The 22,960-nt window shown below is 47.7% G+C and overlaps 1 protein-coding gene across 1 annotated transcript; it reads right to left on the bottom strand.

The window, feature by feature from the left end:
- Positions 1–5,484: 5,484 nt before the first annotated feature.
- Positions 5,485–11,506, bottom strand: ZNRD2 (zinc ribbon domain containing 2). The gene is made up of 4 exons (XM_088442504.1): positions 11,244–11,506; positions 7,182–7,327; positions 7,008–7,092; positions 5,485–6,489 (listed from the first exon to the last, which is right to left on the bottom strand). Exons 1-4 carry the CDS (start codon positions 11,254–11,256, stop codon positions 6,179–6,181), a joined length of 555 nt encoding a protein of 184 aa, XP_088298630.1. The 5' UTR covers positions 11,257–11,506; the 3' UTR covers positions 5,485–6,178.
- Between the last annotated feature and the right edge of the window lie 11,454 nt (positions 11,507–22,960).

Here is a 22,960-nt window from a genome sequence, read left to right as displayed (position 1 = left end):
CTGCCACTAATAACAGGTCGTCCAAGTACGGCAACATGCGGACTCCCTGCAGCCGCAGAGAAGCCGCCATGACCGCCATCACCTTGGTGAACACACGCAGTGCTGTCGCCAGGCCAAAAGGCAACACCCGAAACTGAAAGTGGTCGCTGCGGATTGCAAACCTGAGGAACTGTTGATGGCGCAAAAGGATAGGGACATGCAGGTAAGCGTCCTGTATGTCCAATGACACCATGTAGTCCCCAGGTTCCAGCGCCAGAATGATTGACCGCAGGGTCTCCATCCGGCACCCGCAAAGACTTGTTGAGAGCTTTGAGGTTGAGAATCGGACGATACGACCCATTGGGTTTCTGCACCAAAAAAAGATTTGAATAGAAACCCTGGCCCCTCTGGGAGAATGGAACAGGCACTATAACTCCAGCCTGGAGCATAGTGTGCAAAACCTTCCGCAGCTCCGTGGCCTTGTTCCGGTCTGATGGTAGACCCGTGGTGAAGAATCGAGCCGGGGGTCTGTACCGGAAAGAGAGGGCGTACCCGTGGGAGACCACCTCGAGAACCCAAGTGTCTGTCGTGGTGACCGACCAACACCGGGCGAACTGCAGCAGGCGGCCTCCCACTTTGGGATCCCCCAATGGGAGGCCCGGACCATCAGGCCGCAGGCTTGTCATCAGGCTTAGGGGCCGGACGTCTGGTACTCCGTGCCTGCTTCTGGGGCTTGGCCGATTTTTTGGGACCAGCCTGTCGGGGAAAAGACTGTGGTTTGGGCCTGCCCTGGGCCCTATAAGACCGAAAGGACAATGGTCCTGAACCAGAAGGAGCCGCGGCCGACGGGAGACATGCTGATTTGGCTGCCGTCAGCGTGGCCACAATCTTATATAGATCCGGACCGAAGAGAACTTCTCCGTTAAAGGGCAACGCCTCCAAACCCTTTTTGGAGTCAGCGTCCGCCTTCCAGGATTGCAACCACAAGGTGCGACGAGGAGCCACCGCTGCTGAAGAAATTCGAGACACCAGTGTACTAATGTCTAAGGCCACCTCGTTGATATATGTGGCCGAATCACGGAGATTACCAATCAACTCCCTCTGTTCGGCCGGACAGTCGGAATCAAAGGACGCCTCCAATGAATCCGCCCATCGCTCCATCGCTCTGGCAACCCAGCAAATGGCCATAGCCGGCCGCGCTGCCCCCCCCGCGAGGGAATAAGCGGACTTCAGGCAGATCTCCACCTTGCAGTCCGTAGCATCCTTAAGGGAGGACATGGATGGCATCGGCAATGTGGCACTACGGACAAGACGTGTCACATGAGAATCCACCTGTGGAGGGGATTCCCACTTAGCAAAATAATTATCCGCGAACGGATAAGCCACTGCCAGGCGCCTCTGCGGCTGGTAACGCTTGCCAGGCTGTTTCCACGCCTCCTCTAAATGGTTCATTAACTGACCCGAAAGAGGAAAGACTGTGGCGTCACCCTTCACATCCTTAAAAAAGGCATACTTGGATTTAGCCGCTGGGGGAACTTCGTCCTCAATCACCAAGGCTGTGCAGACTGCCCGAATAAGTCCAGGAATATATACCTTGGACCTAGCGTCAGCGTCCTTAGTATGGAGAGGTTCCTGATCGTAAGGATACAGAATCTCCCCATCATCAGATGTCCCTTCGTCATCCTCATAAGGAGCCAACAGAGACGCCACCGGCCGTTTATGTGGCCGCATCACAGTCTCCCCCTGCAACACATCCGACAAGTGCTGTACAGAACTCGTCAGGGAGTTAACCCACGCCGGCTCCTGAGAAACCGGGAGAGGGGAAATAGGGAGACTGCGGGGTACCACCAATTGTCTTGGGAAACCCTGCATGGGTGACGACACCACTGACTGCTGGGACAAACCCATCTGTGGAAACGCGGACTGCGGAGCTAACTGGCCCACTAAGGTTGTAAGCGCCTGAGCGAAACAAGCCCAGAGCGGCTCCTGTACCGGTGCTGTAACCGTAATAGGCCGCGCCATTGACAAACATTGCCGGCAGAGGCCCTCCGCGCTACCCTCCCCCTCCGCTAAAGGTACTTTACACGTAGTACACTGTAGCCGGAGAGGAAAATCACTTTCAGACATGATGGTACTAAGTATGTGACCCCTCTCACCAATTGTATTTTAAAGAGGTGAGAGACCACCCTGCAGCACCGCACCGCAAGGGCTTAGCAGAAAGAACAGGGACAGTAATAAAGCTGACAGTCAGAATAGAAGATACAGGCAGCAGCGCTAGCACAGTCACATACAATGCAAAGAAAATCAATTCCTGCACTAACCAGCGCTGATCACTCAACTACGCAGACACAGGGTCTGGTAGGACACAGCGCTGCATACACAGACCAGACCACAGCGGAGGAGAGGTATGCGGGGGGACCCAGACCAAGATGCTTCCTTCCAGGCTTCCAGCAGCGTTCACCATGCGTTCAGGAACATGGCCGCCGAGGAGCAGAGAGGAGGCTGGCCTGGGGGAGGAGCTCTGCCACAGGGCCAGTCGGCAGAGTGCAGAGAGGGCTGTGTGCAGCGGGGGAGGCGCCGGCTGTGCGACAGGGAAAGTGCGCTCCCCTGGCAAGCATTTAACCCCCGGTGACTCCGCAGCGCTACAGCTCTGCTGCGGTCCGCTGTCCCAGGGGGGTAGTGGAAGCGCAGGTTCTTACCTGGCTCCACGCTGCAGCCAGTCCCCAGGGAGTCCCCTGCCCGGGGACTCTGGACCATGTAACAGCGGGGACCCACCGCGGGACCCCGCTGCTTACCTTGCTGTCCCCCTTGAATCCGGCCATGGTCCGGAACATCTGGGGTCACCGCTAGCTGTGACCCCAGATGCTCACCAGCATCCCCGGATCGGTACCGGCGTTCTGGTACCGGCTGGGGTGTAGGGAAGACAGCATGGACGTCAGGACTGACTGTCCATGCTGTACATCCATATGTGCAGCCACAGCTGCATACAGGAAAGCTTCAGGGGCTCTTCTTAGCCCCCACTCCAACAGGTGCACCAGACTCCGGCCGGACACCAAACTAAACTGAGGTGCCTTGGCTCGGGGGCGGGGTATAGGAGGGGGACCCTAGTGCATCCTGGGAGGCTGAAAGCTTAACTCAATGGTGCCCGATGACTGACGTCACACCTATACCCCAAGGTATCCTGTGGATACCCTATGGACCCTGAAGTAGAAAAACAATTTAAATATTTTATTTAAAGAATATATATATTATACCTAGAAGGTGTTTCCCCTCCCCCCATGTCCATTGGCAGCACTCATTGCAAAATCACTTCTCCCCACCCAATCAGAAGCAAAAGTTACCAGCATTATCATCCCTAACCCCCCTACTAGTGGTAATAGATCCCAGTGGCAGAGCCTCCACTATCACCCCCAGTGTCTATGGGCCCGCACTGTTTAGTGACCCCCTCCCTATGTGTCACTATAGATGCAATTCTTTATTTTTAAATATATTGCCCCCCCAAGCCAGAAAAACTGTTTTTCTGGGGAAGCATGAACCCACCACCATTAATCCTCCTTCCCTGTGTCATAGCCCCGCTCCCTCACCTTATTACAGAGAGTGAGGCAGGGGGGGGCCGGGGGACTGATCATCATTCCCCTCTGCTGCAGCTGATCTCTGCCAATACCGCTGTACCTGAACCGTTGTGCTGACAGCATGCTATTGGCAGGGCCGGTGCAAGGTTTTCCGGCGCCTTGGGCAGAACTTCAGCCTATTGCTCCCCCACCACCAATGTGTGTTAGTAAGTGTAGTGGCACTATATATATACCGTCACACATGCACACAACATACATATTGTCACACATGCACACTACATTGCTTGTTAAAATACTGTGTAATATATATATATATATATATATATATATATATTTTATTACAGAATAGTGTAGGTAGAAGTGGTACCACCATATATTAGCAAATGGGGTACCTCACTTTATTTATTTAATATAAAAGGACTGTCCCCAACAACTATGGGTGTAATGTAACATACAGCCCCGTTTACTAGTGTTGCAGGGCTGGTGAACTTTGTCTGACCCCACTGCCTCTGGTCATTTCTGAGTGCGTAGCCATAGGGAGAATTAAGGTTTGGGCCAGCAACAGGCAGAACTCGGGAAAGCTCCCCCTCCCTCATTGGTGGTCTGGAGGTCGAGGCAAAAATATTCCTCACTAGGGACCCCTGACCATTGAGGACGGGAGCCAGGAGCTGCGGAGGGCGGTCAAAGTCAGGGAGGACTCGCTAAGGAGGGGTCGGCAGCTGTGATTGGATCTGAGGGAGTTGTGCCTATTCAGAAGCTACATTGCTGTGACTTAACAGGATAGCTGCCTGTTGAAGCCCCTGCACACTAGCAACTGTGACACCTCATCAAAGCCCCGCCGCAGTGAACTCAGACCTCCTCTATTTCCCTCACCGTGAGAAGACTGACTGAACCCAACGGACACAGGGCAGACGCTACGGCTGCGGGGGCTGGGGAGTGAGGAGACAGTGTGCAGCACTACTGCTGCACATTGTCTCAGTCCCTGACAGAGCAGTGGCCACGGCTGGCTATTCAAGCACCGCGAGGCGGCCGCACAGACTTTACACTGGGGCCATTAGTAAAGCACTGCTTATTATGGGCAGTGAGCGGCTCCTTCCAGTGGGCGGCGCCCCTAGGCAGCTGCCTAATGGTGGCAATGGCCCTGGCTATTGGTACTTTTGCATTTTGATTTGTTGCCCTAATATCTATTTGAGGAAACCACTGCATTTTCCTTGCTACATCGAACACTGAAAGTGACTTTAGAAATGTAAAACAACACCCGCAGTCAGTGTAAAGTCTGGGGTGCTTAACACTGACTGCGGGTGCAGTTTTAAGTTTTCACCCACAAGCCGTTGCTTCGTAAATAAAGCCCAAAATATCTTGAAAATGATGTTGCCCAAATATGGCCATCTCTAGACCACCTATTTTCTCTATCTGCCTCACCAGCACTTTTCTTGGAAATACTGCCAGGCCATAAGTCATACAAGAGAATTGGATGTAATAAAATAGAATCCAGGCGCTAAGAAGGGGATTTTTTTCAGTTTACCAATAGTCAGCAGCTGTGTTGGATAGCCAGCCCACAATAACAAATAATCTCAGAAAAAAAATGACACAGTGCTCTTGTATGGTAATAAGAACTCATACTCAATTATGGACATGACTATGGACTTCCTATCATGTTGCTAAGGGAGCTTCAATAATACTTGGATTGTATGTGAACACGTTCCTCAAAGTGTTGGAAGTCTGTATATATAACTTGCAATTAATAAAGTGATTTCCCCGTTATACTCAATTTTTGGGGTACCAGCATTGAATATTAAAGCAGAAGGAAGTTTTTGCATAGATACAACCTGCTACTCACTAAGTGTTGAGGAGACTACATCCCCGTTGTATGGAATCATTAACATTATAGGGACTGCATTTGCTCAATAAGTGATACTTAGCATAACTAATATATGTTCAAGTTTTTATTGTGGTTAGCATCACATACAGAAATTATTCATATTTCCTTACACATGTCCTTGTATCACAAAAGGTTGTGACAACTGAAGAGGTTATTTCTAACAATTCAAAGTTCATCATTTACCAAGAGGAAATAATAAAACTTAAAAATGAGGCAAAATATATGGTTGTGTGACAGCACATATAATCAAAACTGTTGCAAGCATCAAATGACACAAAGACCAAAGAGTATGACAATGAAAACTGGACAAAAGAGGCTAGAGGTTGGTGGGTAAGGTACTGAATTAGTCCTGATGTTTTCAGTTATACCCCTTTTACAATGGCCAAATAACCCAGGTTATTGCAGTGTCAAGAGGTCTCTGAACAATAAACAATAACCTGGGTCCAGTGACCTAGCAATCCAACCCAGGTAGCGTACAGGGTTGGACCTGGGTTAAGGGGCAGTGTAAACGGGTGATCTGGGTCATCCGACTTGGGTCCCGTTTACAGCATAGGAACTGCCGGCTCATCGGTGCTTGGAGATGATGTTATCTGCAAGTACCGGCAAAGGAGCCCCGGCAATAACCCAAGTCCAGCCTGCGGTGCAAACGGGTTTCTAGCCGCTGTGAAACACTGCTTGAAACCAGTGTTCAGTGACCCAGAAATTTGGTGTAATAAGGGTATAAATAGTTACACTGCCTTAGCACTCAGTGGTGAAGATCTTTAAGAGAGCGCAAGCTCTCAGCACATGTGCCAATAAGTGCACATAACTGGGAGCTATATTCCACAGAACTGTTATCTTTGAGTTGATGGGAAGCCCAGCTAATCTTCTCCAGAAGTGCAGTCTCTGCAGAAAGAATCGGCTCAGGAACATTAGGGGTGGTATTAACAGGATTCTCAGGGACAGGATCAAAGTTTGTTCTGGGAATTGCAGCAGTTGGGAGATCCCGGGCATGGTTGTCCTGCAAAGGAAGCTGATGCTCTCGCACCTGAGACAGAGCAGCCTGAGCATTGAGGGCTGAAAAACAAATTAAATGCAAAAAAATTAGCCAGCGTAATTGTAAGAAGCAATATCCATGAAGCTGAAACATAGATAAATTAAATGTCAGAGATAGTAAATCCAAACAATGACATACAATTTAGGTATAGAAAGAATTGTTACGGGATGAAAGGAAATTGTATCTACAGATTCTAGTGTAAGCCCTGTTTATTTTCCAGAGCATTGTCTACTAACATGCACTAAGACCAAATCAACAAAACACTTGACCAGCCCTGAACTGTAATGACAAAATCCCCCATCTTTGAGATTAGGCAATTGTGTGCAGTCATAAATTCGACAGCCAGATTTTGGGCTTAAATGAAGACATTGCAAATCACACTGTCGACATTCACATTTGACAAGTCAATATTCTGAATATCGACCTAATACACCACTCCCTGATGCAATCCCATAAAATGTGAGTAATAAACTGGGTAGGCAGAGAACAGACAATTTAAAAAGTAGATAACATGGTCAACATGATGATGTTTCTTTACCTGGGTTATCCTTCTCAGTATCAGAATCAAGATCTTGGCAAGAAACACAGAGAAATTGTTTGTGTCGGTCCTGTAGTAATATTGTCTATAAGTGGTGTGGGGGGGAAACAAATCACGTCAGTTTAATGCATTGCAGCAAAAGGATTGTATTTTCTTCACTTTGCATTCACTTACACCACATGTATCACAGCTGTCTCCAAGCATTTTGTATCCCTTCAAAAGGTAATCTCCCATCAATCGGCTAATCTTGTCCTGACGTTCTCGTCGTGCTCTCAAAATTTTCATATCTGACTCAGATGGGGGAGACCATGTATCATCACCTGGTAGGAAGTACAGGGATATAAAGTATGCAAGAGTGATTAGCATATATGTCTACAGTGCCAGCATATTCCATTGCGCTTTACAATTGGGAAGCCATCAATAAATCAAGACTGTATTAAAAGACAGTCAGAGATTAGATGGCCCTGCTCGAAAGCTTGCAACCTATTGGGAGCTTCATTCATGTGTTAAGCGCTACATATTGTATATTGGTCCAGCAATATTGCAAGAATATTAATGTTTAAAATTAGGGTGTGCTATCCAAGACCACCCCCTCCCCCTCCGTTTTCTCTATATTGTGTATATATCGTATACTTGAAGGTTGAGACTCGTTCTGCTTGGTATTAGCACCTCTCCCATCTGCCCTTAGGTCAGAGGTTCCCAAACGCGGCCCTCAAGGCTCCCCAACAGTTCAGGTTTATATATATTTATGGTTGAGCACAGGTGACTTAATTACTACCTCAGTAATTTGATTTAACACCTGTACTCAACCATGGATATCTCTAAAACATGTGCTTTTGGGGGTGCATTGAGGACTGCCTTTGGGAACCTCTGCCTTAGATGATTTAAAGGGTTGGGTACGGGAACCCGATGTCAGGATGCGGACCAACAGAATACAGACAGCGTCATCCCGACTGTCAGAATCCTGGCAGATTTCCATAAGTACTATAACCTGTACCCTAACCCACCACTCCTGCAGCCTAACCCTTACCTCCGCAATCTGTTGGTATTCTGACATTCGGGATACCGCTGTTGGTATTGTGACCGTCGGCATCCTGTCAGGATGCTGACTACATCCCGATTTTAATCAACACAGGTTCCTACATTGCCGTCCACAGCCCTGAGGTCTTGGGTTCAATTCCCACCATGGCCCTAACTGAAGTTTGTATATTCTCCCCGTGCTAGCATGGGTTTCCTCCCACAATCCAAAAATATACTGGCAAGTTAATTGGCTTCCAAAAACAAATTAACCCTAGTGTGTGGGGTAGGGAACATAGATTGCAAGCTCCACTGGGGCAGGGACTGATGTGAATGACTAAATATTCTCTGTACAGCGTTGCAGAATGTATAAATAACTGGAAAAAAAAAATAATACATATTAGAATGGGCACTATTATAGGCAAGTAGTGTTTCCGCTAGACCGTGGGCAAAGCACTGAGGGTGTGGGCAGGGAGTTATAGCGCGCACCAAAAGGTGTGGCCGTCCAGAGACACTCTTGGGTACGTGCCCAGCGGCTTCCTCCAAACTCTTTGCTCATGGAGAAAAGAAATCATTCGCACAACATCTATTCACTCTAGGGAGATTGGTGATCACAACTTTTACCACCCGCAGGACAGTGCGTCCCGCGGGTAAGGAAAGCACAGGGCAGGCTATTTTAGCGGGGAGCCGCTAAAACGGCAGGACACATTTTGCGCCTTTAAAATCGGGCAGTGTGTGGCGCCCTGCTGAAACAGACTAGCAGGAACTCTAGGTAAGTCCTAGATCAATTGATATAATGTGTTAGCATTACTGACCCATCTGATGGGCTTCACCTTGATGTGGTGGATGGGCAAACATTTTTGGCCAAATGAACCTCACTTTTACACTCTATGTTAAGAGTTTATCAACCATGTGCATCTGCATTTTCTTTTTTTTCTGTATGGTACTACTAGTCTCAGTATGGTTACACCTCTTATTCAATGGGGGAAATGTACTAAGCCTTGGGGGAGTGATAAAATGGAGAAAGATTAAGTACCAACCAAACAGCTCCTAACTGTCATTTTACAGACTGTGTTTGTAAATTGGCAGTTAGGAGGTGATTGGTTCTCTTCTATCCCAATTTTTAAAATTAGTGTGTGCAGTCTAAGCCTCGCCCCTTATAACCTACCCTCCAACATGACCCATTCCATTAGGTACAAAATGCTCTGTCCCTGGACTTCCCACCTAATGTATGATTGCAGTCACCTGTGTTGATCTAGGTAATTGATGAGAAATGTGTTTCACCACAGGTGACTGCAATCATACATTAGGCAGGAAGTCCAGGAGCAGAACACTTTGTACCTGATGGAACGGGTCATGTTGGAGGGTGTTATATTTGTGTATATAATGTACACTTGAAAGTTGAGACTCTCTCCTTCAGCTTGGTATTAGCACCCCTCCCATCTGCCCTTAGGTGATTTTAATCAGCACAGGATCCTACATTGTTGTCTACAGAATGGGCACTATTATAGGTAAATTCTAGATACATTTATATAATGTATTAGGATTAGGGGTCCCTCTGATGGGGTTCATCTTGACGTGGTGTATAGGCAAACATTTTTGACCAAACATGTACTAAAGAACCTCACTTATACTTAAGCTGGCCACACACTAGACCAACTTTCATCCAACCAGCCATCTAGTTGATTGGTTGGAATGAATCTGGTGACGTATAGGAGTAAGATGATCAGCAATTTGCTCCTAAATGCCAAAAAAACTGATGAAAATGGTCATCAGACAAGTTTGTTAAATGTTTAATCAAAACAATTTGTTCAAACGACAATTTTTGTCCATTTTCTGGCGTTTGGGAGCAAATTGCTGATTGTCATTTGCTTTCATCCCTTACCAGGTTTTCATTCCAACCACTCAACTAGTTGGTTGGATGTAAGTTGGTCTAGTGTGTGGCCAGCTTTAGGCTTTTCATATCATCCCTTTAATTCGGGACACACATGAAATTACACAGATTCTGTGGCTGACTGACTTCAAGTCTCCATTTCACCTGGTTTCAATCAGCCACAGAACCTGTATAATTCACGTGTTCCGAATTAAAGGGATGATATGGCAAGCCTACCTATACTCCATGTGAATTGTAGAATTTATCAAAATTATTTTTACTACTGGTATTCTTAGCGCTTAGAGAGTGTGCACTTGCATTTTCTTTTTTCACCCCCGAAGGATAGTTAGTGTTTAGTGGACTATAAGATCCAGTAATTCAGCAACGCCATCTGTGGTCAAGGCATACATTATGGCTGGGCTTCCGCCATCAAAACTTTCGATGCAATGGTAACTAACCATCGCATCAAAAGAATACAATAAAAAAAATATTAATATGATCAGTGCATGTGCAAAAAATCCGTTTGCATATGCGCAATAGCACCCCATGGTTGTACCCACTGTTAAACAGATAAATTCAGCTGTATTTGAATATCGGATGGCCATCACTTCCTCACTATTCAATGGCAGCTACCATCGTAAAGTCACCATCGAATTGTTAAAACACTACCATCGAAAGAAAAACATTGATGGTAGGAAAACATTGGAAGCTGAGGTCATCTCTATAAAGTAGCAATTAGTGAATGAGAAAAGTCCAAATATAAGTCAAGTTTGAAAAAAAAAAAAAAAAAAAAAAAAAAGGGTGTTGGCAATATCTTTTGAATGAAGACAGAAACCAAGACAGAGGTTGGTGAATCAAAGGTTTTAAAAAACTTTTATACAGCTTAGAATATTTTATAAAGGTGCATTTGTATTACTCTTTTACCAAATTCAGAAGATAAATATGTACAAAGATATGTCAAAGCTATATAAAATCATATTAGACACATGTAATTCTGACACTTTTATACCACTTTACGTAATCTGCAACATACTGAAATAAACACTGACACGTCACTAGATCTACAGGATACATATAGCTGCTGCCCTGCTTTACAGAGATGGGTTAGAGCTGGAAACAGGATTTGCAGGGTTACAACTCATTCTCCCCTAATCCTACACCCTGGGGCACTATGTAGAGGCAATGGCCCACGTGCAATTACTAGGCTCTCATTCACAGATAGTGTTTCCTCCATTTCACATCTGTACATCCCCTATCACTACTTCAACTCCCAGCTTCATGCAGGTTTCCTCCTCTAACCTCACCATATACCTTAGACCCCTCTTCACAAGTGTCTCGGTGCTTACCCTGTGAAGCCATGCTGACAGAACCGGAAGCCACTGTCACCGACCTGGAACATGAAAGTCCTCCTCAGTCCCTAAAACAGACAGAAGTGGCGACCCTTCTATTGGAAGTGCCGGAAAAAGAGCGTTGCCATTTTCCATACGTCCCAGTGAACTATTTACACGGAATTAAAATCCTTTCCTGTGAGAGAAGACATACTTTACAACATCCCTTCAGTCTGGCGGTAGTGCGGCACGATAATTCATGCACACGGCTGAGGACATAGGGGAGACAATGTTTTAACACTGATCTAAAAATGTGTCCTTAATGCTGTACAAAAGACTAACAAACCCTAGCCCGGTAGTATAGTGCATAGGGCTCCAATAAAATGGCGCGCACGATTAAAGACGTAACTAAACACAAGTTGGTTCTCTAGTGTTCAGAAATAGAAAGAAATCATTGGTCCTTAGATATGTAAGGATATTTTTATTATCATTTTAGGTGTGATTTGAAATTACGGAAACAATGTCAGTAAACACACTGTTAGTGTCTTTTTTTTGTACTTATATAAGACTAGGGGTGTGCATCGGCCACTTTTCGTGTTTTGTGTTTTGGTTTTGGATCTGGATCTTTCTTCGTGTTTTGGATCTGGATTGGTTTTGCCAAAACCACCCTTCCGTGTTTTGGGTTCTGGGTTTTGTGTTTTGGATCTGTATTTTTTTGAAAAAAAGCATAAAAACAGCTAAAATCACAGAATTTGTAGGTTTTTCTGCTCCTATGCTATTATTAACCTCAATAACCTTAATTTCCACTCATTTCCAGTCTATTCTGAACACCTCACACCTCACAATAGTGTTTTTATGTCCAAAAGGTTGCACCGAGGTAGCTGGATGACTATGCTAAGCGACACGAGTGGGCGGCACAAACACGTGACCCATCTAGGAGTGACACTGCAGTGGCAGGCAGGATGGCAGTTAGAAAAACTAGGCCCCAAACTGTACATAATGCAAAGAAAAAAAGAGGTGCAAGATGGAATTGTCCTTGGGCCCTCCCACCCACCCTTATGTTGTATAAACAGGACATGCACACTTTAACAAATCAATCATTTCAGCGCCAGGGTCTGCCACACAACTGTGGCTGAAATGATTGGTTCGTTTGGGCCCCCACAAAACAAGCTGGCAATTAATGTGTCCCTGCACAAACTGGCTCTACGGAGGCAAGATGTCATCCTCATCCTCCTCATCCACCGATTCCTCACCCTCTTCAGTGTGTACATCCTCATCCTCACAAAGTATTAACTCGTCCCCACTTGAATCCACCACCACAGGTCCCTCTGTACCTTCTGGAGGCTGGTCTCCCTGGAAGAGCTGATAATTCATTTTGATGAACATCATCTTCTCCACATTCTGTGGAAGCAACCTCCTACGCCTTTCGCTGACAAGGTTCCCGGCTGCACTAAACACTCTTTCGGAGTACACACTGGAGGGGGGGCAACTCAGGTAAAATAGAGCCAGTTTGTACAGGGGCCTCCAAATTGCCTCTTTTTCCTGCCAGTACAGGTATGGACTGTCTGACATGCCTACTTGGATGCTGTCACCGATGTAATCCTCCACCATTCTGTCAATGGTGACAGTATCATATGCAGTGACAGTAGACATGTCAGAAATTGTTGCCAGGTCCTTCAGTCCGGACCAGATGTCCAAACTTGGTCCTGCCTGCCCTGCATCACCGCCAGCGGGTTGCTTAGGATACCTAAGTTTTTTCCTGGCAGCCCCAGTTGCGGGAGAAAATGAAGAAGGAGCCGTTGACGTGTCACGTTCCGCTTCAGCTGACAGTGTGTTCACCAGCAGGTCTTTGCACCTCTGCAGGCTTGTGTCGGCCGGAAAGAGAGACACCACATAGGCTTTAAACCTAGGATCGAGCACGGTGGCCAAAATGTAGTGGTCTGATTTCAACAGATTGACCACCCTGGAATCCTGGCAAAGCGAATGAAGGGCTTCATCCACAAGTCCCACATGCCGAGCGGAATCGCTCCGTCTTAGCTCCTCCTTCACTTTCTCCAGCTGCTTCTGCAAAAGCCTGATGAGGGGAATGACCTGACTCAAGCTGGCAGTGTCTGAACTGACTTCACGTGTGGCAAGTTCGAAGGGCTGAAGAACCTTGCACAACACGGAAATCATTCTCCACTGCGCTTGAGTCAGGTGCATACCCCCTCCTTTGCCTATGTCATAGGTGGATGTATAGGCTTGTATGGCCTTTTGCTGCTCCTCCATCCTCTGAAGCATATAGAGGGTTGAGTTCCACCGCGTCACAACCTCTTGCTTCAGGTGATGGCGGGGCAGGTTCAAGAGTGTTTGCTGGCGCTCCAGTCTTCGGCACGCAGTCGCTGAATGGCGAAAGTGGCCAGAAATTTTTCGGGCCACCCAAAGCGTCTCCTGCACGCCCCTGTCGCTTTTCAGAAAATTCTGCACCACCAAGTTTATTGTGTGAGCAAAACATGGGACGTGCTGGAATTTGCCCAGATGTAATGCCCGCACAATATTGGTGGCGTTGTCAGATATCACAAATCCCCAGGAGAGTCTAAGTGGGGTAAGCCACTGGGCGATGATTTCCCTCAGTTTCTCTAAGAGGTTGTCGGCGGTGTGCCTCTTACTGAAACCGGTGATACACAGCGTAGCCTGCCTTGTAACGAGCTGGCGTTTCTGAGATGCTGCTACTGGTGACGCTGCTGCTGTTGCTGCGTAAGGTGATACATCTACCCAGTGGGCTGTCACAGTCATATAGTCCTTAGTCTGCCCTGTTCCACTTGTCCACATGTCCGTGGTTAAGTGGACATTGTGTACAACGGCATTTTTCAGGACACTGAGGACACTTTTTCTGACGTTTCTGTACAGTCTCGGTATCGCCTGCCTAGTGAAGTGGAATCTAGACGGGATTTGGAACCGGGGACACACTACCTCCATCAATTGTCTAAATCCCACTGCACTAATGGCGGATACCGGACGCACGTCTAACACCAACATAGCAGTCAAGGCCTCAGTTATACGTTTTGCTTCAGGATGACTGCTGTCGTACTTCATCCTCCTCGCTAAGGACTGTTGAAGGGTCAATTGTTTAGTAAAAGTAGTGGTGTTCCTACTTCCTCTCTGGGATGATGAACGACTCCCAGCAGCAGCAGCAACAGCAGCAGCGGCAGCAGTAGGCGTAGCAATGCAGGATCCTCCGGAGGAATCCCGGATAGGAGAGTCAGTCATGCCAGTGATATGGCCTGCAGGACTACTTCCGATCCTGACTAAGGAGGAAATTGACGAGGAGGGAGTTGACGGTGTGGTTTGCAGGCGCTTGGATACAACAGGACAACGGGATTTAGGTGTCCCTGGACTGCTTACGGTCTGAGCCAAAGTTTCTGAACTTGACAGTAACTTTTTATGAACGCGCTGCAGGTGCCGTATAAGGGAGGATGTTCCTAGGTGGTTGACGTCCCTACCCCTACTTATTTCACCTTTACATATGGTACATATGGCAAGACAGTTGTTGTCCGGATTTGGATAGAAATATTGCCAGACCAAAGAGGTGGAATGTTTGGTCTTCTGCCCAGGCATGACCGTGATGGGCTTTTTCATCCCACGGACAACAACTGTCTCCCCCGGAGCCTGATTTAAACAAACCACATCACCATCAGAATCCTCCTCGCCAACTTCCTCCTCAGCGCCAGCTACACCAGTATCCTCATCCTGTTGTACTTCAACAGTGACATCTTCAATTTGCATATCAGCAAGTGGACTGTGGGTGCTCCTTTCAGCACTTGCAGGGGGCGTGCAAATGGTGGAAAGAGCCACCTCTTCCCGTCCAGTGCTGGGAAGGTCAGGCATCGCAACCACCACCACACTTGGACTCTCTTTGGGGATTTGTGATATCTTCTTAGAAAGCACAGTTCTTCGCTGTGCTTTTGCCAGCTTAACTCTTTTGATTTTTTTAGTGGGAGGAGTGCGTCCATCGTCATGTGAAGCTGAACCACTAGTCATGAACATACTAGGGATCGACCTTAGCCGTTCCTTGCCACTCCGTGTCGTAAATGGCATATTGGCAAGTTTACGTTTCTCTTCAGCTGATTTAAATGTCTTTTTCAAGGTCATTTTCCTGAACTTTGCCATTTGGGATTGTATGTGCCCTCTACTATGACATTGGGCATCGGCCTTGGCAGACGACGTTGATGGCATGTTATCGTCTATGTCATGACTAGTGGCAGCAGCTTCAGCACTAGGAGGAAGTGGTTCTTGATCTTTCTCTATTTTATTTTTATCGGAGAAAGTTTGGTCCTCCATTTATGTTATATCGATTTGATATATACGTGCGGCTAAACACAGAAAATAATTTTTTTTTTGGTTCGGACTGGAGTGTACTTTGTGGGTTACAGCACCCTTTAACGGTCAAGCCAGCCGGCCCTTTACTTATGACACAGGCGCACTCTTGGCACTACTTTGTTGATGCACGTGCGGCTACTGCGCACACAATTCACAAACACAGAAAATAATTTTTTTTTGGTTTGGACTGGAGTGTACTTTGGGGGTTACAGCACAATTTAACGGTCAAGCCAGCCGGCCCTTTACTTATGACACAGGCGCACGCTTGGCACTACTTTGTTGATGCACGTGCGGCTACTGCGCACACAATTCACAAACACAGAAAATAATTTTTTTTTGGTTTGGACTGGAGTGTACTTTCGGGGGTTACAGCACCCTTTAACGGTCAAGCCAGCCGGCCCTTTACTTATGACACAGGCGCACGCTTGGCACTACTTTGTTGATGCACGTGCGGCTACTGCGCACACAATTCACAAACACAGAAAATAATTTTTTTTTAGGTTTGGACTGGAGTGTACTTTCGGGGGTTACAGCACCCTTAACGGTCAAGCCAGCCGGCCCTTTACTTATGACACAGGCGCACGCTTGGCACTACTTTGTTGATGCACGTGCGGCTACTGCGCACACAATTCACAAACACAGAAAATAATTTTTTTTTTGGTTTGGACTGGAGTGTACTTTCGGGGGTTACAGCACCCTTAACGGTCAAGCCAGCCGGCCCTTTACTTATGACACAGGCGCACGCTTGGCACTACTTTGTTGATGCACGTGCGGCTACTGCGCACACAATTCACAAACACAGAAAATAATTTTTTTTTTGGTTTGGACTGGAGTGTACTTTCGGGGGTTACAGCACCCTTAACGGTCAAGCCAGCCGGCCCTTTACTTATGACACAGGCGAACGCTTGACACTACTTTGTTGATGCACGTGCGGCTACTGCGCACACAATTCACAAACACAGAAAATAATTTTTTTTTGGTTTGGACTGGAGTGTACTTTCAGGGGTTACAGCACCCTTTAACGGTCAAGCCAGCCGGCCCTTTACTTATGACACAGGCGCACGCTTGGCACTACTTTGTTGATGCACGTGCGGCTACTGCGCACACAATTCACAAACACAGAAAATAATTTTTTTTTGGTTTGGACTGGAGTGTACTTTCGGGGGTTACAGCACCCTTTAACGGTCAAGCCAGCCGGCCCTTTACTTATGACACAGGGGCACTCTTGGCACTACTTTGTTGATGCACGTGCGGCTACTGCGCACACAATTCACAAACACAGAAAATAATTTTTTTTTAGGTTTGGACTGGAGTGTACTTTCGGGGGTTACAGCACCCTTAACGGTCAAGCCAGCCGGCCCTTTACTTATGACACAGGCGCACGCTTGGCACTACTTTGTTGATGCACGTGCGGCTACTGCGCACACAATTCACAAACACAGAAAATAATTTTTTTTTGGTTTGGACTGGAGTGTACTTTCGGGGGTTACAGCACCCTTTAACGGTCAAGCCAGCCGGCCCTTTACTTATGACACAGGCGCACGCTTGGCACTACTTTGTTGATGCACGTGCGGCTACTGCGCACACAATTCACAAACACAGAAAATAATTTTTTTTTAGGTTTGGACTGGAGTGTACTTTCGGGGGTTACAGCACCCTTAACGGTCAAGCCAGCCGGCCCTTTACTTATGACACAGGCGCACGCTTGGCACTACTTTGTTGATGCACGTGCGGCTACTGCGCACACAATTCACAAACACAGAAAATAATTTTTTTTTTGGTTTGGACTGGAGTGTACTTTCGGGGGTTACAGCACCCTTAACGGTCAAGCCAGCCGGCCCTTTACTTATGACACAGGCGCACGCTTGGCACTACTTTGTTGATGCACGTGCGGCTACTGCGCACACAATTCACAAACACAGAAAATATATTATTTTTTTAGCACTTGGGGGGAGCACCCCTGATGGACAGAGCACCCCCTGGACAACACTACAGCACCCCTTTAGGACTGGGACACTGCACAGGACTTTGGAACTGACTGCACAACACAGTCCAGCCAGCCCCTATGGACTTTGAAGTAGTGGACACAGCCCCTATTAACAACAGCAGCACAGCACAACACAGCCAGCCCCTATGGACTTTGAAGTAGTGGACAACAGCAGCACTACACTACACTACACTACACAGCACTAACTCCCACCCTCCCTCTTCACTGTCCACAGCCGAGTGAGAAAATGGCGCCGACGCGGGTACCTTATATAGGATCCAAAACCCGCGAGACTCGGAAGGCGGGATGATGACGTTTTGCCTCGATGTCAGATCCGAGTCAGGCGGGAAAAGTCGAGCCTGACTCGGATCGGACTCGGATCGGGGGGGCTCGGGGGGGTTCGGATTTCAGAAATCCGAACCCGCTCACCCCTATATAAGACAAAAGTAAAACTAAGCTGTCACGTTAAGTTTGTGTACAGTAAAGTAGTCCTCTTCAGCAACAACTGAAATCCCCAGTGATGGTGTATTTTAGTTCGGGATGTACAAATTATACAAATTCTGTGACTGGCTGACTACCAAGTTTCCATTTCACCTGGTTTTAATCAGCCACAGAACCTGTGTAATTCACAAAGGGATGATATGACAAGCCTATGTATTTATGAAGTGCTAAAGGGATGACACACAGATGCATGTTGTAATATACTGTTTGGTGGTGCCTTATGCTTTAATTTGCCCAGGTACATATGACAATAGAAGGGTCGCCACTTCTGTCTCTCTTAAGCACTGAGGAGGACTTTCATGCTCCAGGTTGGTGACAGTGGTTATCGCGCATAGGCGAAACTGGGGGGTGCACAGGACCACCCATTAGCCCAATTCGCTTAAAAAAAATGGCCACCGGGGGAGCTGCTGAGCATGCCCAACAGCAGCTCTTCACACAAGCAGCAAAACAGACGAGCCGCAGGTAAGTGCTGGCGGCGACTACTGTAGAGGCAATAAAATAACTGAAGAATACTGATTATACATTCCTCACTACATTGTGGCACAGTCAGGCCTTGCTACTAGATCTGCCCACTAGTGAGAAGACCAAATCTAGAGAAAACATTTATCTGGCTACAAAGGAGTAGGTGGCTGGATTCGTTTTAAACCGAAAAATAAACATTAACTCTCATAGATGAGAAGAAGTAGAACGTGTTGCTACAAAAACCAGGATTTGCTATATCCATTTAATGACACTGGTTATGTACCTGGCAGGCGGGGAGAAGGGGAGGAGTTTCTAACATATTAGGTAAAAAAAATTATATTATTAACAGGTAATGAATAATGTCATCACCTTAATTTTTTTTTAAAGTTCCTCATACATTTGAGACTCATCATTACTAATCATTACTAATCAAATGTATGAGGAACTTTAAAAAAATGAAGGTGCTGACAATAGATCTCCACAATGTTTTATCACTGTTATTTCATCCTAGAAGATAGCTAGGGGGTGTATTTTATTGACTGATTCAGACATATATTTTAATAAGAGTTTAGTTACATACATAACGGCTCATGTAGCATAATATACATATTTCCATACTGCGCATACATATGATCATGAAACTTTGCAGTTTTTTTAAAATAATAGGGCACCCCACCCAACTCCCGTCTTGCCTAGAATGTCTGTAAGCCATATGGGAAGGTTAGTAATAACCAATCAGAATTGCTGGTCTCATGCAGAACAGAAATTTTATGGCTAATTTAAACACATTATTGGCATTATTGAAAATATTGTAACTAATACAACATATACTTGTGCTAACAGGCTCCTCTATGGTGAGAGAAACCCAGAGGTCACAGGACATTGTGCTGAGCCCTGATTGGAGGAGCCAGCACACATGCTCCTCTGACCCGACCAGGGGATCAGGGCTACACCATCAGATCAGGCTGCATGGAGATGGAGGAGGAGGAGGAGGAAGCTGCTGGAGGCTTCACATAAAGGTGAGAGGGGGAGTGGGGAGGGAGTACAGGGTTACATATTGTTTGTATGTCCCTGTCTGTCTATGTGTGTATGCCAGGCCATAAAGAACACTAAAATATGAAAAAAGAAAAGTAATTGTCACACAAACACTGATGGAAACAATTCTAATCATGTGGAGAGTCGTGCTGGGATCAAGTGGCTGATCCCTGCATCGGCACAAGGAGAGGAGATGTGTCCCCTGCGGGACACATCAGCGTCCGGCGCTGGGATGCTATTTCTGCTCCCAGCGTCGGGGAAGCAAAGGCGGCGGGCAGCCGGTGCTGGGACAGAGGTCAAGCGTCACGTGCGGCACTCTGTACTTGGCTCCGGATGCAGGCTTATTGTGCCCGGCAGCCTGGTTACAGCGGCGGGTGTTTGGCTCTGGCTCGAGCCAAACCCGGCTCGCGGGCCAGCAGCCAATAGGAGGTAGCCCCGCCCACTCGCACCATCTTGTATTAGACGGCTGCGGAAGAGGCCAGAAGATGCCACTGTCAAGAAAGAAGACAGGCGGCGCAGGCTGGAAGAAGAGGCGGCGCCGCTGGCAAGGACGGGCCAGCGGCCAAAGAATGCGGCTGAGGACCGTAGAGGACTGTGGGGGAGGGAAGTAAAAGAGCTCCACGAAGTTGCCCCCCGCAGCCTCTTCCAACGGAGCAGGTAGTCCCTCCGTGAGGCCTACCATATACCCCCCCTCCCTAGACCACCAAGGTTATCGGGCACTAGGTCCATGGGGCATTGTCGGGCACTAGAACCGTGGGTAAATAGGCGGGCACAAGGCCCGGGCTCAGTAGCAGGCATTAGGCCCAATAAAAAGATTGACCCTTATATAGGTGTGAGTGACCTGGGTACTAGGCTCAGGTCACTAAGGGAAAAGGAGGCGGGCAGCCTGTACGAGCCACCAAAAGTATAAGGTGGCCTGGGTATTAGGCCCAGGCCGCTAAGTGAGCCCCACAGTTAGGCAGGCCCATAGGCCTGAGCCCCATATAAAGTGGCGCTGGGCATCAGGCCCAGGCCACTACCTGGGCCCATTAGGTGTACCACTGATATAGAAAGGCAGCCCCTGCGTAAATGATTAGAGGTGTGAGCAGTTGTGGAGAGCTGTCAGAATAAGGTAGTTTCCCCAGTCACTAAGAAGAGGAGCTGGCCAGCTCTGGATAGGTAGGAAACAGGCATTTAAAGGGACAGCACCGTGTTTTGCTCTTGTGTACTTATAGTTTGTGATTGGTGTTCTGTGCAGGGTAAAAGTTTAGTTATTGTTATAGATGTCGCACTACACACACTGTAGGTTGAGGGTGATGTTGTCTTAGTATGTGTGGTTGCGTGACATAGGTTTAGGCCCTGCACGGCTGTGGTGTATATCTCCTTACAGGGACCTGTAGCATACATGCCTACCCTCCCGGTTTTCGCGGGAGGCTCCCGATTTTTCAGGTAACCCCCCGCACCCCCGGAAGGGTAGGCATTTCTCCCGCATTCTGCCCACTTCCTAGTGAAGTGGGCAGAATGAGGAGAATACCCGCTGCGATCGCGGGTCTCCGTGAAGGGGGCGGGGCTAAAGATGTGATTCTGCATGAATCACAGCATTTGGCCCCGCCCCTATGTAAATTTTACCCAATCGCGGCAGTTTTGCCGCGAGGGGGCGGGGCTTAATGGCGCGAATCATTAGGCCCCGCCTCCATCGCCCCCCTGCTGCTTCTCTTACCCGGGCTTCTCCCGGGAAGAGATTATAAAAGGTAGGCAACTATGACCTGTAGGCGAGTGAGCGGACGAAGAGCAAGAGTGGACACGGTGAGAAATATCTGTGTGTATTGTCTCTCCCTGTTTGTTTGTCACTACCTATCCTTCCTTCTTTCTGGGCGGACGGTGAACCTTGCAACCCGGTGCAAGGACGGGTCTTCACCTGGTGCGTGAGTACCGATAGGTGAAAATTCTGGATCTGAGGCCAAAAGTGCCAATTATGATCTTCACTTAAAACCTGAATTTATCCCTCGGTTTGGTAGGGCGTGTCGGTCGACATGAGGAGGGACGGTACTCACATCATCTCTTTCCTCCTGGGTCACCGTGTCAGTGTTCTATTTGGGAGTTCCAGGACTGTCTGTTCAACACACGGCCTGCAGGTGAGAGGGTGCGACGCAAGGTAAGGAACTGAAGTACACCTGCACGGCAGCAGGCACTGCACCGCATCCCTGTTACAATCACATATTTGAATTCAGAATTTAAAACTGCACTAGAGTCACTATTTAGTTTTCTAAAAAAAAAATCATGTTGACCAGTGTAATTATTCATAGAATTGCCTGATACAAAGAGCATATTATTAAATATAATAGAAAAATATTATACAAACTAGAAGAAATGCATATAAAGATAGTGAATTATAACAGAAATGTTGCTCTTGCTCATATAGTGATTGATTCCTAGAAGGATTCCTCTCAATTCTACTTTATAATCATATGGTTAAGTCCAAATTCATTGCGTGTAGTATTCACGCTGTGATTAGGTGGAGTACATAGGTGAAACTGGGGGGTGGTCCGGGGGTGCACAGGACCACCCACTAGCCCAGTTCGCTTAAAGAAATAAATTTTAAAAAAATGGCCACCGGGGTAACTGCTGAGCATGCCCAGCAGCAGCTCTTCACACAAGCAGCGAAACAGACGAGCAGCATGTAAGTGCTGGCGGCGACTACCGGGAGGGGGGTGGAGGGGGATTGGAGCTGTGCACAGTTTTGAGGGGGGAGGGGGGGATTGTTGGAGCTGTGCACAGTGTTGAGGGGGGAAGGGAGGATTGTTGGAGGATTGTTGGAGATGTGCACAGTGCTGAGCGGGGAGGGGGGATTGTTAGAGCTGACTGCACAGGGGGCTGGGGAGGAAGGTTGGAGCCAGGGCTGCCATCAGAAATGATGGGGCCCCGGACTGACAAAAAAGGCAGGGCACCACCCCTTCTCCCTCAGTCCCACCAACTGTATCCATTGTGTGTATCCATTGCCATCAAAATGGCCTGGCCTGGGTCTGGGAGAAAGGACACAGACAAAGACACACACATACACCTTAACTTACCTATTTCTCTCCTTCTATCTCAGCCTCTATGCTCCGGACGCCGGCTCCTCACACTACCCGCCCGTCGCGGCTCCTCGCTTTCATTTAGCGGCGTGGCGTGACATCATGACATCACGCTGCGCTTGCTCCAGCGTGAAAAAACTTTATTGGGGGCAATTTAGTGGGCACAGCGGCCAATGCGGGAGGGCGGCGCGCCAGGGGGTTGGGTGAGAAGTGACTCACAACGAGTCACTCACTCACTGTATCCTCAGAGGTTCCCCCGTTGCAGAGAAACCACCATATATGTAAGAAATGACTTTCAAACTGACTTGGGTCCCAAAAACCCATCTAGGGGTGACACC

Source organism: Taudactylus pleione, unplaced genomic scaffold (assembly GCF_031769625.1).
Source record: "Taudactylus pleione unplaced genomic scaffold, aTauple2 ptg000313l, whole genome shotgun sequence".
Taxonomy (NCBI): domain Eukaryota; kingdom Metazoa; phylum Chordata; class Amphibia; order Anura; family Myobatrachidae; genus Taudactylus; species Taudactylus pleione.
Note: the sequence above shows the minus strand (reverse complement) of the source record. Positions and strands in the feature narration are given on the sequence as shown.